The 17,500-nt window shown below is 48.7% G+C and overlaps 1 protein-coding gene across 1 annotated transcript in view; it reads right to left on the reverse strand.

The window, feature by feature from the left end:
* The window catches only part of tnfrsf21 (tumor necrosis factor receptor superfamily, member 21), a 28,914-nt gene extending 17,317 nt beyond the window's left edge, over window positions 1–11,597 (reverse strand). The window contains exons 1-3 of the mRNA XM_083688470.1: window positions 11,308–11,597; window positions 3,700–4,411; window positions 1–458 (exon numbers count right to left, since the gene is read on the reverse strand). The exon at window positions 1–458 is cut by the window's left edge and continues 181 nt beyond it. Of these exons, the coding sequence (XP_083544596.1) occupies window positions 1–458; window positions 3,700–4,411; window positions 11,308–11,346 (1,209 nt within the window). The 5' untranslated portion in view covers window positions 11,347–11,597. The remainder of the gene's footprint in view (window positions 459–3,699; window positions 4,412–11,307) is intronic.
* Window positions 11,598–17,500: the final 5,903 nt, after the last annotated feature.

Here is a 17,500-nt window from a genome sequence, read left to right on the forward strand (position 1 = left end):
GATCATCCACGGGAGGTGCTCGTTGATGTCAAAGTGCGTGTGTGCGCTCGGTCGGGGGGACCCCCTCCGCGTGGGCCGGTACCCCCCCGGGCTGCTCTGTCCCACCACCCCCACCTGTCCCACCACCCCCACCTGTCCCTCCCGCATCCCGACGCCCTCCGCCCCCTCCATGGCTCGCTTGTTGGCGGTCGGGTGAGGGTGGGTGCGGTGGTGCTCGCGGCCCAGCTGCGAGTGCTTGTGGTGCGGGGGAGTCCGTGCCGGGTCCTCCCTGGGTCCGGTCTCAGGCGTGGCAGCGGCCAGGTTTAGGGCCTCTGCATGGTGGTCCTCCTCCAGACGGTCCTCTGATGTGACTGCTAGGGCGAGGCTGGGGTCTTTGCTGCTGGGGCTGGGCAGAGACCCCAGAGCACTCAGAGAGAGCTCCAAGTCCTCCTCACCGCCTGCTGACAGACTGTAAGTGTCTGGCACACACAAAACAGAGCACACACACACACACGCACACACACACAGACACACCAAATAGGAGGAGAGAGAAGGGAGAGAGAGAGAGAGAGAGAGAGAGAGAGAGAGAGAAGGGCAGGGGGGTAAAGATAAAGAGAGAGAATTAAATTCACTCTCAGGATGAGCTTAACCCAGGCAACAAAACAGAAGGGAGGAATTGTAAAACTTTAATCCCTCAAGCAATCTGCTTCACACGACAGCTCAGGAACAGCCCCGCCCTGGCCTGATCCTGGCCCCGCCCAGGTCTCCCCTCAGGGCCCCGCCCAACTCCAGTTGTGCTCTCCGTCCTAATCTCACAACAGATGAGCACTACAGTAGATTGCTCATCCAGCTGCCATAGTAGTCAGATTAAAACCAGAGCAGATTTCATTACAGCTGCAGTCCCGGCGCCAGATGGATTTGGACGTTGAAAAAGACAGAATTTGACTTTACAAAGGTCAACAGCATAAACCATCTCCAGTCAAACTAAATAAACTCGTTAATCCTTTAAAGATGAAATTGAATTGACCTTATCTGATTGCTAATATCCTCCCAAATATGGGCAATAGAGTAGAAACAATAAATGCAATGTCAGTTGACTACTTTATCACACAAACAAACAGTGAAATCAATCAATAGGCGAGCCTTGTTTACCTTGTTTACAGCCACTAGAACTAGGATCAATACTGTAAAAACTCCCTGACCCTGAACTCAATAACCCGGGTCAGTGACGGGATTATCATTTTCTAATAGCAGGATCATATAAGGGGAATGCTTTCTGGATTGGCACCTGGATCCTCATTAATCCCTCAGATCCAGTGATCAACAGAGAGGTAATCCAACACCAAGCTGTTTTGCCGGCACCGGCATCTCCGCGGCTCTCGGCGCAGACGGGTCTGGGTTTGCCTGGCACGCCACGCCATTCCACCGGGGCATACTGTCCGCAGTTGGCGCCTCGTACACACAGATTGTGCAACAGGCAGACCCCCCCCATCACCCCCTTCTCCCCCTCCCACCCCTCTCTCTCCCTCTCCCCCTCCCTCCCCTCCCTCTCCCCTCCCCCCACCCCTCTCTCTCCCTCTCCCCCTCCCCCTCCCACCCCTCTCTCTCCCTCTCCCCCTCCCACCCCTCTCTCTCCCTCTCCCCCACCCACCCCTCCCTCTCCCCTCCCTCCCCTCCCCATTGATGGGGACACAGGCTGAGACATGGTCATCTCTATAGTATGTAGAACACACAGAGCCATATACTGTGTACAGGACAGATCAGACAGGGTTTGGTTTAACCGTCCTCCATCTTGGCACCAAACGTTCTGTGGTGACAGCGGCATTCTAAATGTGCGTTCTAGAATTAGAAGGTGATTGTCATGGAACGTTTGTCATTGACATGGGGCCCGTCCCCGAACATTCTAATGTCAAACACAGTGGGCCCTGCATCTAGGCCTCTCTGGTAACCCCCCCCCTGGTGCTGCTCAATGACAGACAGAGGAGAGGGGAAGTTAACCAAGTGAGAAGCCATCCATCTCCAGCCCAGAACAAACAGCCTTGGCATTAATGACCTCCTACAGGTGGCTGTGAAATACAACTCAGACATAACCGTGAACAAAAGCACCAGGCAGTGGAAGAAGAAAAGGAGGAGGAGATCGCTGTGCTGCCTAGTCTAGAATAGCTACATTCTTAAGTGACACACGTCAGGAGTTTATTTCAATTGTCTCAAAATGTCCTTCCTTGTGGAATCACAAAACAAATGGTTTTCTTGGAACACATTATCTGTGAGGCAGTAGGAACTTGTAACCTTTCAGGAATGTGGTATCTTCTTTGACCCTAATAAAACCCTCAAAAGAACATATTTGCGGAAGACCAAAAAAACCGATTTCATACTTTCCAGAGGACAGAACTATTTGACATGTATCTGTGGTTTCCTGGGATCCACAGCAGACCAGTGGTTTCGTGGAAAAAGGAGGAACTATTGACTTGAATGGTGTTTCTGTTCCCGATTAAACATCCCTTCGTGATCGCGGTCAATATGGACAGTAACACAGCATTTGGCTGTGAGTCAAGTTGGGAAGAAAAAAAACCCTGACCTCTGCAAACACTACTTTCTCCCTCACGTGTCTGTACAGCACAAAATACACACTTGCTTCTTCTTGCCCTGCTTCAAACAGGACAAGTACGGTCATTGCAAATACCTTGAATAAGTGGGTATCATTTTACAAAAGCATTGTGTAGTTATGTTGTTATTACCCTCATAAGAGTATTAACACACTAGTGTTATATATACACACTGGTATATACTGTAGAGCACAGGGGAGGATGGTGGGGGGAGAACTCGGAGGACGGGCTCATTGCAATGCATGGAATAGAATGAGGAATGGTATCAAACAATGAGCCTGTCCTCCAATTTCTACCTCCACCAGCCTCCCCTGATAGAACAACAATGCAGCATGTTACCCAACCAGACCGATGAACTTTGCGCGTCGGGCTAAAACAAGGAAGTGAGTCGTCTACTAGGATGTGTCAGAGTGAAAGCATCAACAAGTCTTTCTGCCAAAGCAGAGTCGTCTGTGACAAGACCAGACATGCTGCTTTATCGCTGATGTCTGGTACTGGTGGCCAACATCTGATGACGTGTCAGACTAATCAGAGGAAACCACCCATGTCTAGGGACAGCTTGTCTTCAAGCATTAGACTCGTCCACACGCATAGCTGTTGTGAATGTTTTCCCTGGCTGGGCTGGCCTTGCCTAAAGTGGCTTTCAACCGTCAGAGTGTTTTTCCCTAAATGTTCTTAATGGGGCATTCAGGTCTCTTGAGGTGGTGTCTAGGGCCATTGTTTACTGAAACACTTCATGCTGGCCTAACTCCCAGGTGGACAGAGAAGCAGACAGACAGTGTGTAGAGTGATCATACTGCAGCAGGTCAATGGTACCTGGAGCCTTGAGGCCTGGAGTCTGAGGTGATGTCTAGGGGTATTTTCGCAAAAACTCTTTTGTAAGAGTGGATAGAAACATGAAGTAGTCCACAGCACCAGAGTGATGATATGGGTATGGAGACCAGGGGAGGCTGGTGGAGGTAGAATTCGGAGGATGGGCCATTGTAATGCATGGAATGGAATAAGGAATGGTATCAAGACACGTGTGTTCCTCATTCCATTCCAAGCATTACAATGAGCCCGTCCTCCGATTTCTACCTCCACCAGCCTCCACCTGATGGAGACAATGCCTTACCTCTATGTGCAGGGTCAGCGGAGGAGGATGAGGAGGAGGATGAAGATGAAGGCTCCTGGATGAAGGCAGACTGTGCAGGTCCCAGGGGGGTCGTGGGAGAGGAGGCGGAGGGGGACACGGCGGGGGGCGCGGTGGCGGTGACACAGACACTGTCCGTTTCTCTGGTGCCCGCTGTCCGCAGGTCCAGACCCTGCGCCCGGCAGTCTGTGAGCGCCTTGCACCTCAGGACGCTCGACGCCACGTCAGAGTACATCCCCCGTGGGCACGGCCTACAGCGTACATCCTCCACCTCGGTGCCCTTCTTCTTCACCCCCTCACCGCGCCGGCACAGGGAGTGGGGCTTGCAGGTGTCGCCGCCCTGCTGGCCGAAGGTTTCCGGAGGACAGGCGCACACCCGGTCCGAGGTGGCCGTGCAAGGGACCTTCTCAACGAGGGGGGCGGGGCAAGGCGCTCTGCAGCGGTGGCATTGATGGACGCCGTTCTCTCGGCGCGTGAACGTGCCCTCGCTGCAGGGACTGCACTCCCGCACGCTGGCCGGCGTGCAGTGTCTGGAGACGTAGGTTCCCGCCGGGCATTTGTCACACGCCAGCTGGGCGCCCGTGTCTGGGTCCGTGTGGTGGTAGTGGAGGGCAGAGAGGGGCTCTGTTCCTGAGCCCCCCAGGCTGGACGGCAGGGGCTGGGCAGAGATGGCCCCAGCCACGCTGAACAGCAGCTGAGGACAGGAACCACAACAGAGACAGTGTTGGTCTTAGATAATACCATTACAATAGACAACCAGTACACAGAGACTCCCAGTTTGAGGCCTACGGTATAGTGTTTTCTTCTGACTATTTGCAAAGTATATCATTATACTGTATAATAATAGTTTATTTGAGGAGGACATATACTATATTATATTATAATTAAATATTGTATTGCACCATCGTGCTTTAGCTTTTGCTAATTTTTTAGCATCAGTCCCTAGTTGGACTTTGAATATGAGAGACATCGCATTTTCAATATGAGAGAACAGTTTCAATATGAGAGAAATATTCAGTATGAGAGAATATTTTCAATATGAGAGAAATATTCAGTATGAGAGAATACTTTCAATATTAGCAATATTAGATCCTGAAAACAACCACAGCAAAGACAAAAGCCACACTTAAATCTAACTGGCAACAGTCATCCTTGTAATGAGTGACTCATCGGTCTTACTGGTCACTGTATCTCCCGGATGGGAAACCACCTGCTCTAGGGAGATGGCTGGAGAGCCAATGGCTACACTCAGAGCCATGAGTCATTCTTACACACAGTGACATCACTACAGAATGGATCAGTCTATGATGTCACTGTACCAGAATGTAGAATGGTGGGGTTCCCTGTTGTCAAGGGTAATTTGGTGTTATCAATGTATTATAAAGTGTCTTACAGAATCTGTTGCAATTAACTGATTAAAAAACTAATTCAATGTCAAGTGAATGTAGTCATATTTCAGGACAATACAAGTTCCAAAGGATTGTGTTTCTCCATTTAAATATTTACATAACTGGGGACATGAGATTAAAATAATGTAATGTAAAGATTTTTTTCTGTTTTCACTGAAAGGAAAAAAAAAACGCATAGGGACGATTCCGTCAAGACGCAGTCTGGCGAATCAGAAAAAGCACAGTAGGCACAATGTTGTGTTGATTTGAGGTGACCTTCCGTATGACTTTCGCTGACAAGCTTCCCTTCAGCACCAGCATAAACACTGCCATTCTGAAGTGATTATGGTTTGAATGGCTTCCATGGTAGTGAAAGGCCATCTACGAGAACAGCCACTACGTTCCTTCCCTTGTTTTTCACATCCAGTTGAGCCATAATTCACTTTCTACATAAAACGTATTTCTAATAGTAGCCCACATGTTTTATTTCCTCACTTAAATGGGTGAGGGGGGGCAGGGGGGGTGGGGGGGCAGGCAGAGGAAATGGCTGTTTTTCTCCCTTAATTTCGCCAAGGTGCAAATTCCCCCCCCCAAAAAAAGATGTTTGAGGCAATAAGCTGCGATATTCCGAGAGAGCAGGGAGAGCTGCGTCATCACTCTCCAAGCACAGAGCCGTTAAAAAGTTTGGGAGGAAACTCCTGAGTGCTTTTACTGCTTTTACACACACTGGCACTGGCACTGACACTGGCACTGACACTGGCACTGCAGACCTCACAGAGAACCTCCAACAGCCTCGTTTAGCTGGTAGTTGTGTAACCGTCTCTTTCAGCACCCCAACCCAGCCCAACCCAGCCCCCCCCCCCCCCCCCCCCCAACCTAACCTCCCCCCCCCTCCTCCCCCCCAAGGCTAAGCCAGAGTTGTGGTGTGCAGGAGACCCGTGTTCAAACCCCGCCGGTCTTTGTTGCACATAATAACAGATCTCAAATATTTAAAGACAGAATTATGTTGCCCCCCCCCCCCCTCCCAAAAAAAACCACCCCCAAGCCAACGTTATTATTCTCAGTGCATCTCATTGGAAGCGCTCCTCCGCAGTGCAGCTCCCAGTTTGGCTGAGACGCACGTGTTGCTCACTGTGAAGTGATGTGGAGACCAGGAGCCTTTCAGAGGGAGAGGGAGAGGGGAGGAGGGGAGGAGGGGAGGGGGGGAGGAGGTCCGAAGGGAGAGGGGAGGAGGGGAGGAGGGGAGGAGAGGAGGGGGGGAGGAGGGGAGGAGAGGAGGGGGAGAGGAGGGCCGAAGGGAGAGGGAGGAGGGGAGGAGGGGAGGAGGTCCGAAGGGAGAGGGGAGGAGGGGAGGAGGGGAGGAGGGGAGGAGGGGGGTGCTGAACTGTTCTGAACATGAATAGAGATTAGAGCTTTTCCCACACAGCCTGCTTGCCGACCCATACAGACCAAACCAACAGAATAAACATGGGTTTGAAGTCACGCAGCCACGTGAAGGGGAGAATTCTGCTGATGCTAGGACAATGCCGGGACAATGCCGGGACAATGATGGCATTGCTTGATCCTCTACTGAGGCCCCAGGGTTCAGTTAGTCCTCTTCCCAGGCCCGGCTATGGGCTCAAATAGTATTTGAAATCATTTCAAATACTTTGCGGTGCTTGATTGAGTGTGCCTGGCCTCATGGAACCAATGGAACAGTCCCAAACGCTCAAACCCCGCCCATCTGACAATCCAGGCAGGCTCAAACAGGCTGCACAGACTAATTGCTGTGCTCAAAGTATTTGAAAACATTCAAATACTATCTGGACGCAGGTTTGCTCTGGGGACTCCACCTCTACAACACCCAGCGAAGCATCTCCCCTTCTGGACTCTCATAAGAGTTCCCATCATTACGTGGTCAAATGAGTCTCAGCCATCAGCAGGAATGGATGCATTTCAGTTGATCAGTGATGCCTGGGCGGGAGTTACATTACATACATTTACATTTTTACATTTAGCAGACGCCTTTATCCAAAGGGACTTACAACAAATACATTTGTTTAAGTAAGTGAATCATCTATCCACCAGTCATCACAAGATACAGTAATCAATGCTCAGACCAGAGTTAGGGTTAGGGGTTAGGGGTTAGGGGTTAGGGGTTAGGGCCATAGGCAGTCACAATGCTAGAAGAAAGGAAGATTTATTTATTTTTATTTATTTACAGGAGAGTACATACATAAGTTATTCCCCAAGTCTCTACATGATCCGTGTGTCGTGTGTGTGTGAATGTATGCAGTGAGGTGTGTGTGTGTGTGTGTGTGTGTGTGTGTGTGAATGTATGTAGTGAGGTGTGTGTGTGTGTGTGTGTGTCTGTGTGTGTGTGTGTGTGTAGTTGTGTGTGTGTGTGAGTGTGTGTGTAGTTGTGTGTGTGTGTGTGTGTCTACATCATTAACCACAGAACACTTTAGCTGATACACCCTAGCTTCTGATGAACGTCACCGGGGACACAGCGTCCCGGCTCTAGATGCTGTGTCACCTGTTTACCCACAGACAGGAAGGAAAGCGTTCAACTGGTCATATCCAACATGTGACCCACTGCAGCAGGGCGGAGGTTTGTTGACTCAGACAGGTTGCCGAGGATTGACAGTCTGCTGAGTCTGTGTGTGTGTGTGTGTGTGTGTGTGTGTGTGTGTGTGTGTGTGTGTGTGTGTGTGTGTGTGTGTGTGTGTCTGTGTGTGTGTGTGTGTGGGGGGGAGGGGAGTGTGCTGAGTATTGACAGTTTGTGTGTGTGTGTGTGTGTGTGTGTGTGTGTCTACTGTGTGAGAGAGAGAGTGATTGAATGTCCCTTCCTTCCAACTCAGATAGGAGAGCAGGCGCGTGTCACTGCACAGACTAATTGCTGAGTGTGTGTGTGTGTGTGTGTGTGTGTGTGTGTGTGTGTGTGTGTGTGTGTGTGTGAGTGAGTGAATGTCCCTTCCTTCTGATAGAAGAGCAGGAGCGTGTCACCGCATTGCCTGTTGTTTTAAAAAAAAGAAAAGCGCACTGTTGGCATCCTGTCAAAGGACTGCTGCTGTCTGAGGCTGCTGCGGACGGCTAGCCATGAAGCACTGGAAAGAACTGCTGTTGTTCTCAGTCTGGCTCCACCGTTTACAGCAGGGGAGGCTGGCGGAGGTAGAAATCGGAGGACGGGCTCATTGTAATGCAGGGAACGGAATGGGGAACGGTACCGCACACGGGCGTTTGATACCTTTTTCTGTTACCGTGTTTGATACCGTTCCTCATTCCATTCCATGCATTACGATGAGCCCGTCCTCCGATTTTCTACCTCCACCAGCCTCCCCTGGTTCTCAGAATTTCATAACAGGCATGCCTCAATCTACAAAGGGCAGTAGGAGAAAATGAATGACACAATCCGATATTAAATCAAGTAAGTTTTTTCCCCAATTTAGGATATAGTATTTCAATTTTCATACTGTTGATCACAAATCTGCAGACGTATCAAAACAGCCAAACAAAATCTGATTTCAGATACATTCTCCATGACAACTGATATGTATTTAAATCTGCAGACAGAAAACACCACAGTCATGCTAGTGACCTAGCGATGACTTAGTTATATACATTACATTAATTTGGTGCTAAGCCCCAGTCCCCCCCCCCCCTCCTCCCCCCCCCCCCCCCATCCCCTCGTCAGTGCTAGTGATATCAGGATGCCTCTGCCCCCCTCCCTGAGTGAAGGACACAGGAGAAGAGGAAAGGAAGGGAAGGGTTGGGCATCGGGCAGGGAGGGAGAGCCGGAGGGGGGTGGGGGGGTGGGGGTTATGGTGTGCCACTACTGCAGTGCTGGTTGGTTTCTGGAGAGAGGGAGAGAGTGTTCGACTCAGCAGAAACCGACTGCAACACTCTGTAACTCAACCTCCAGCAACAACAGGCCCGCCCAAGACACGGTGACAGGGGCCTCTTAGCAACACAAAGGAACCCATTAGCCAATGGGTTTTCAAATCAACATGCCTCGGTAACTCGTGGAACCGGAACATTCGTTCACTTTCTCCCCTCCGTGTGATGATGATGTTTCTGATCGATCTTCACCTCGAGTGTTCTGGACTTGTGGACATGTGACACAAGGTTGTAAATGCAGTCATGTAAGTTATGGGCCATGGGGTCAAGTGCACCACTTAATACAGTAACGACACGTGTGTGTGTGTGTGTGTGTGTTTGTGTCCGTGCGTGCGTGCGTGTGTGTGTGTTTGTGTCCGTGTGTCCGTGTGTGTGCACGTCCTGAAGTTAATCAACACCTCCCACGCCATGCAGGTTGCATTCGCAGGCAGATCCAGGACCAGCCTAACACACAAAGGCCAAGTGAAACCTTCCACCACAGGACATCTGATAGGGGATATGGAGGGACAGTCCTTTGGTGGGTGTATTAATACATATGCCAGCATCTTCTCAAAATAACCTCACATGCATGTGCAGGGACATGATGCATTCCATTGTTGTCAGGCTCAGAGTCCCGAGCGTCACCTGCACATCCAGATTAACACATCCTGCGCTGTCCATGTCAGAGGACAGGACTAAGACGGCAGTATGCTGTAACAGAGCTACGATTATGTAGGGGTGTGTGTGTGTGTGTGTGTGTGTGTTTGTGTCTGTGTGCTTGAGTGTCTGTGTGTCTGTGTGTTTGTGTGTATGCGCCTGTGCGTGTGTGTGTGTTTATGTGCATATGTGTTTATGTGCATGTGTGTGTGTGTGTGTGTGTGTGTGTGTGTGTGTGTGTGTGTCTCTGTTGGACAACATTGATCTTTAAGATGCTACCCTTCACTACCCTGTAGATAACACGCACACACACACACACATGCACACACACACACACACACACACACACACACACACACACGCACACACACAACCCTACAACGGGGGCACCTGTTGCGACATGTCATGCCGTGGAACTGCAGAGGGGAAGCAGCAGAAAAGGGCCTCAGCTCCCCTCACAGAGCCCGGGTCTGTTTGGACGCAGCCATGGCTCATTTATCACTGACAAAGGCCAGAGAGGGAAGCTGTTCTTCATGGACCAATGAAGAATCATGAAGAATATTCGTGCTAATGTCAGAATGTGCTGCCAACAACACAAACAGGGTGGGGGGGGTGGGGTGGTGGGGGGGGTTGGGCAAACATACAATCGACATGTAGGTACGGTTTAGGGGGGGAAGAAAAAATCTGATTTGGTTGAATAGTTCCATTTGTGGTGTTCGGTGGATGCCAATGATGTGGAGGAAGCCCTGGTCGATTATTCTAGGTTGGCTGCATTAGTCCCTGTTCATGACTGCAGCGTTTGATGGAGCAATAGCATACCCCCCGTTTAAAGTGCTTAAAACGTGTGATAGTCATAGAAATACACATACGGATGTATAGATAAACGCACAGTCGATTTTCTCACAAATCAGCTCCTATATTAATATTGTTACCTATCTTAATCCTGTTTTATTCATAAGTATCTCCAGTCCATGTCGTGAATCTGAACCGTCAATATCAGACGAAAATACACATATCTATGCATAAATGAGAACACCACTGGAATAGAAGTGTTTAAATAGGATGGAGGCAAGGTGGGGCAAGACACACTGACAAACAGAATTCCAAAAGCAGTCACTACTTCTTTTCACTATGTGGACAACAAAGGATGGGATGGGATGGGATGATGTATGGGATGATTCCAGCAGACACTACTGCATATGAACTCAGAGACACTGCCCAACGCCGAATGGTTTACCGCAGGGCTTTTAAAAAGACGGATGTAACAGTGAAACATTGATACATTGGTAAAACATGTACCTGTCTGTTGCAATAAGAGCTGTGATTCGCATGTACTGTACAGGTAGGCTGGCTATGGTAAACAATGTGGCTTTCTCATTGGTCAAACAAAAGATTTCTGAGTCCTATTGTTCTCCATCCTTCCACGCTGTTCTATCTATAGGTATTTTGTGGTTCTGATTTTTTTCCTTAATCAACATATAACAAATGTGTCAATGGGAGACGAATGAATGGTAAAACAATTAAAGTTATCAACATCTCTCGTAGTTAGATAATTACAGATAAGTTTAGATCGGGACAAAGTAAAAACGCAAAAAATAGGCGCTGTCGCTTTAAATCGAGAACCTGCCGGCCGAGGAGAATCCTTAGAATAAAACGAATAAAACCGGACACAAAGGTGCCGGGTACTCACCGCCACGGACATACAGATCACAGACATCTTCCCGATCATTTTATCCCAAAAAAGAGTCAGATCAACTTAAAAAATGCCCATTTCCAGATCAGAGGAAATGTTACTTCTCATCTCAAAAGGTGGTACATCATCTCCGCATCAGCAGCAGGACACCCGTACCATATTGTAGAAATGCTGTACTGTATAAGGCAATTATAAAAACTACTGCTGGTCTTCCCCTTCAACCGGCAGTTTTTATAGTCTGTGTCTCGAAATGGACTGGTTTCAGATAGTACGGGATGAGAGCTTGGTTCTGAAAGAATGGTATAATTCCCATAGCGATGATGGATAAGAAAGTGAAATTCCGCCTGGGTTGATGCAGGTTGCTGCGCGGTCTATGCAGCAAAGCACAGGGCGATGACTGAATGGGGCGGGAACTGGCGACAGACGTCACCGACGAAACTCGGCACTAGTGCGCTCCGCTCGACCAAACACGGTTGAGTTTGTTTCCGGGAAGAAATTGGGGGTTTGCGCTGCAATGGACAGTAGTTTACACGTGTGACCGCAAATACATATGTGGTGGACATATGTTGGCTTGATTTGTCCGAGGTCCTTCACTCAAAGATACACCAGGACTGAAACACAAACATACACATGAAAGCTTGGGTTTATGTTTACATTTCATTTTGATTAGGCATTTACACTCACCGAACACTTTATTAGGAACACCTGTACACCTTCTCATGGTGGAGGTGGTGTAATGGTGTGGGGAATGTTTTCTTGGCACACTTTGGGCCCGTTAATACCAATCAATCATCGCTTGAATGCCACAGCCTATTTGAGTATTGTTGCTGACCATGTGCATCCCTTCATGGCCACAATTTACCCATCTTCTAATGGCTACTTCCAGCATGATAATGCACCATGTCACAAATCTCAAACTAGTTTCATGAACATGACAATGAGTTCAGTGTTCTTCAGTGGCCTTCCCAGTCACCAGATCTGAATCCAATAGAACACCTTTGGGATCTGGTAAAACGGGAGATTCACAGCTTGAAAGTGCACCTGAAAAATCTGCAGGAATTGTGTGATGCAATCATGTCATCATGGACCAGAATCTCAAAGGAATGTTTCCAACATCTTGTGGAATCAATGCCACGAAGAATTGAGGCTGTTTTGAGAGCAAAGAGAGGCCCTACCCAGTATTAATATGGTGTTCCTAGTAAAGTGCTTGGTGAGTGTATATATTAGGATACCATTGACCGTCTAAAGAGATTCAAATTACCCTGTGAGGCCTTTGAGGACTGTATGGACAGGGAAACGCTGTGGTCTTTGGCCTAGTTGGCAGGCGCTTGTGTCTTCCGTGTGGGAAACCAGTTTGAGCCCTGCTCCTCACACATTGAGAAGGTTCACCAGCAGCACATGGATTGTATTCCCCAAGTTTACACCTACACACAAATTACTGTCTGAGTGTGGCATATTGTTTTGCATCTCCTTAACGAACAGAGGGCTTTGTTTCAGTGTATTCAGAGAATATCACTGAAATAAACAGACAATGTCACTTTCATTGTTGAGGTTGCGGCCTAATGTCCTGAATAAACCCCCCCAGGACAGTGTTACCCTCGGTTTGATCTCCCAACATTGGCCGTCACCACTGTAAGCCAGCTAGCTATAGATAGCTATACCATTTGTTCTACCAAACAGCTAAACTTAGTGTGTTCACATGTGTCAGTGGAACAGAAGACTCCATATTGTGTAAGGAATAGCTAGGCTAGTTTAGACAGCACATTTCACACTCCACACCTTGGGTTAGGGCTGGGGTTAGGGCTAGGGTTAGGGCTAGAGTTAGGGCTAGGGTTAGGGCTAGGACAGATCTCGTGCGATGGATCTGGCAGTGGCACTACCATGAACCCTTAAGAATGGAACTTAATCCACTCCAACGTTAGCCACCATCACTGAGATCGTACTGCCATTTCTATCCCTCCCCGGCAGCAACTGGGGGGGGGGGGGTTATGTGTCAGTACAGCAGCTTCAGCAAACAGCAGCAGCATGCATGCTAGCTAGCAGCATCACTGAGCCGTTGCTCAAGCCCTGGCGTGCGTCAAGCCTCAGCCTCGGCTCAGAATAGAGCCAGCCAGAGAGGTAGCGGAGACTAGCGCAGAGACTAGCGCAGAGACTAGCGCAGAGACTAGCGCAGAGACTAGCGCAGAGACTAGCAAGGAGACTAGCAAGGAGACTACCGCGGCATCTGCTGCGCACATGGAGGGCTGAGGGGGGGGGGGGGGTGGCGGAGGGGTGAATGGATGAAACAGAGGAAAAAGTCCTCACGTGCTGCTGCTAGCTCTGTTTACGTCTGGGGTGGGGTGGGGGGGGGGGGGGGGGGGGGGCTGGGATCACTCAGGCTAAGTGGGTTACTGGCTCAGTGTGGCTCAGTAGGGAGAAAAGGCAGAGAGGGAATGTATTGTGGAGACACACAGGCCAGGCAGGGACTCGCCTGGACAGTGTTTGGCTGTGTACTCAAGCTTGGATGTGGCATTCAACATGGATAGTCATCCCTTCTCCCTCAGGGGGGGTTTGTTGCTCTCAGGTTACAGTCCCTTGGGGTTTCCTGATATTGCACCACACATGGACAGGGAGGAGGGCAGCTGAGTTTATATGAACTTAGATGTTTTAATGAAGTAGAAGAGCTATGTTAAGAGGACTGCTCGGTTGGTTTCCTTTGAACTTGAAAAGAAATGGATGGGAATTATCCCATGTGCACGCGTACACACACATGCACGTGCCCACAGCAAACCTAATGCAGGGAACTGTAGGGCAGATGAACTACAGGGCAGATGAACTGTAGGGCAGATGAACTACAGGGCAGATGAACTGTAGGGCAGATGAACTACAGGGCAGATGAACTACAGGGCAGATGAACTACAGGGCAGATGAACTATAGGGCAGATGAACTATAGGGCAGATGAACTGTAGGGCAGATGAACTACAGGGCAGATGAACTGTAGGGCAGATGAACTACAGGGCAGATGAACTACAGGGCAGATGAACTGTAGGGCAGATGAACTACAGGGCAGATGAACTACAGGGCAGATGAACTGTAGGGCAGATGAACTACAGGGCAGGTGAACTACAGGGCAGATGAACTACAGGGCAGATGAACTACAGGGCAGATGAACTGTAGGGCAGATGAACTACAGGGCAGATGAACTACAGGGCAGGTGAACTACAGGGCAGATGAACTACAGGGCAGATGAACTACAGGGCAGGTGAACTACAGGGCAGATGAACTACAGGGCAGATGAACTACAGGGCAGGTGAACTACAGGGCAGATGAACTACAGGGCAGATGAACTACAGGGCAGATGCAGTGAAACATCTTAGTTGGCAGGTTTGCAGAGTTCATCTTAGTTCACTCTTGCTACATCTGGCATAAGAGGATGTTTAACATTTACTGACTGTAGATTTAGACCAGAAGATCTGCCACTGCTCTGACAAACACCGTATTTTAGTTCAAGCCATTTGAACATGATTTTGTTAGAATAGTTCCTACCGCAATGTTTAGAAATAAGTGTATGTATTCATATCATTGAAATAAACAGATAATGTCACTTTCAGGCGCTGAGCCAACCCCCCCCTGGAGTCTACAATATGTCCACAATGTAGTCATTGACATTTTCCAATATCATATTCATACAAAATAAACAAAAATGTATATGAAGCCTATCAGCAGTGTACATCTAAAGCATATCTGGGCCTACTTCTTCTTGATTTTATTTGAATTGATTTACAGATCAGCTGGTGTCTTACTGGCCTTGTTACCCGAAGCCAACTGTTGTTAGAGCGTAAAGTGGGACCTCTGCTGGTTGTTTTGGTTCATTACAACCTGTTGAATCTGATGGTACAGTATGTGAACCAGAGGAGGCTGGAGGAGGTAGAAATCGGAGGACTGAACACGTGTCTGATACCATTCCTTATTCCATTACATGCATTACAATGAACCCGTCCTCCGATTTCTGCCTCCACCAGCCTCCAATGATGTGATCTGTGTACTGACTGAAGGCTGTCTCTTTTTTTGTGGTTTTATTGCTTTATCCTGAAATATCAATTATTAGTGTGTATCTCTGTTCAATATATGTGTTTTAGTGTGTAGATGCTGTCCATCTTAATGACAAATTACCTCACCAGACATCAAACCTCTGTGCAACCTCAACCATTGTGATTGATTTGTAAAAGTCAATACCCCTTGCAAGGGGTCCAGTGATCAGAGTGTATGTGTGTGTGTGTGTGTGTGTGTGTGTGTGTGTGTGTGTGTGTGTGTGTGTGTGCGTGCGTGCGTGCGTGCGCGTGCGTGTGTGAGAGAGAGAGAATCCATGAGAAAATCCATGTTGAATATAAACATGCATAATCAGGTTTAAAGGGATGGGTATATGAAGAGTAAGTACATTGACAAAAAAGAGTTGCATGAAATTCGATTCCAAACTTCATGCAGGATATGTCGATGGCCGGAACCGAACCAGGGACCCTGGGATGACATGGTATGCGCCGTAGTGTGCTACGCCACTGAACGCCCCGCATACAATTTAATTTACTGCACCATCATTATTTCAACACACGGTGGCAGCACATGCCATTAAACCTGGCAGGGATTAAGGGGGATAAAACTGCCATAGAACAGGAAGCAAAGGCTTGTGTTCTTTTGATCGTTGATTGGTTTGTTAAATGTACATCATAAACATTGATACTTGTTTACTTGATACTTTACTTGGAATAGTCTAAAAATGCTTGTCTCCTCATCATTCTCGTGGTGCGCTGTATTCATTTCAGGGGAGGCTGGTGGAGGTAGAAATCGGAGGACGGGCTCATTGTAATGTATGGAATGGAATAAGGAATGGTATCAAATACACGTGTCCGTGTACTGTGTTTGATGACATTCCTCATTCCACTCCATGCATTACAATGAGCCTGTCCTCCGATTTCTACCTCCACCAGCCTCCCCTGATTCATTTGACCGAAAGAACCACAAACCACAAGTTGGAGGATTTAGCCAAGCAACAGTAATCATCATTCTTTACACTGATATTTTCACTGTCTTGGCGCCCTGGTGGTGGAATGAGCTTCCCACTGCTGTCAGGACTGCAGAGTCACTACCTATCTTCCGCCGTAGATTGAAGACCTGTCTCTTCAGGCTACATCTTGACTGTCCCTCCTAAAGACCTCTTCATCCCCCCTCTGTACAGTTCCTCTAATGTTAATAATAAAATAAATTAAAAGAAAAAAAAAAATAATAATCCTAAAAATTTCTAGCATTGTGACTGCCAATGGCACCTGGTAAGTCGCTTTGGATAAAAGCGTCTGCTAAATGTCAAAAATGTAAAATGTAAATCCAGACTAGGTCCCTCATCCAGCTCCAGGGAGAGCAGGCCAGCCCAGGGAGAGCAGGCCAGTCCAGGGAGAGCAGACCAGCCCAGGGACAGCAGGCCAGCCCAGGGAGAGCAGGCCAGCCCAGGGAGAGCAGGCCAGCCCAGGGAGAGCAGGCCAGCCCAGGGAGAGCCAGCCAGCCCAGGGAGAGCAGACCAGCCCAGGGAGAGCAGGCCAGCCCAGGGAGAGCAGACCAGTCCAGGGAGAGCAGGCCAGCCCAGGGAGAGCAGGCCAGCCCAGTGTCTTCCATTCTCACTCTGTCGCTATATCGTCAGAATAACAAGGAAGTAAATTAGCTATTTTGTCTTAATTTAGGATTAGGGTTAGGCATAAGGTTCGGAGTGAGGTTAGGGTTAGGATTAGGGTTAGGGTTAAGGTTCGGAGGGAGGTTAGGGTTAGGATTAGGGTTAGGGTTAAGGTTCGGAGGGAGGTTAGGGTTAGGATTAGGGTTAGGGTTAAGGTTAGGCAGAAGGTTTGGAGTGAGGTTAGGGTTAGGGTTAAGGTTAGGCAGAAGGTTTGGAGTGAGGTTAGGGTTAGGGTTAAGGTTAGGCAGAAGGTTTGGAGTGAGGTTAGGGTTAGGGTTAGGGTTAAGGTTAGGCAGAAGGTTTGGAGTGAGGTTAGGGTTAGGGTTAAGGTTAGGCAGAAGGTTTGGAGTGAGGTTAGGGTTAGGGTTAAGGTTAGGCAGAAGGTTTGGAGTGAGGTTAGGGTTAGGGTTAAGGTTAGGCAGAAGGTTTGGAGTGAGGTTAGGGTTAGGGTTAGGGTTAAGGTTAGGCAGAAGGTTTGGAGTGAGGTTAGG

This window comes from Argentina silus (genome assembly GCF_951799395.1).
Source record: "Argentina silus genome assembly, chromosome: 17".
Classification (NCBI taxonomy): domain Eukaryota; kingdom Metazoa; phylum Chordata; class Actinopteri; order Argentiniformes; family Argentinidae; genus Argentina; species Argentina silus.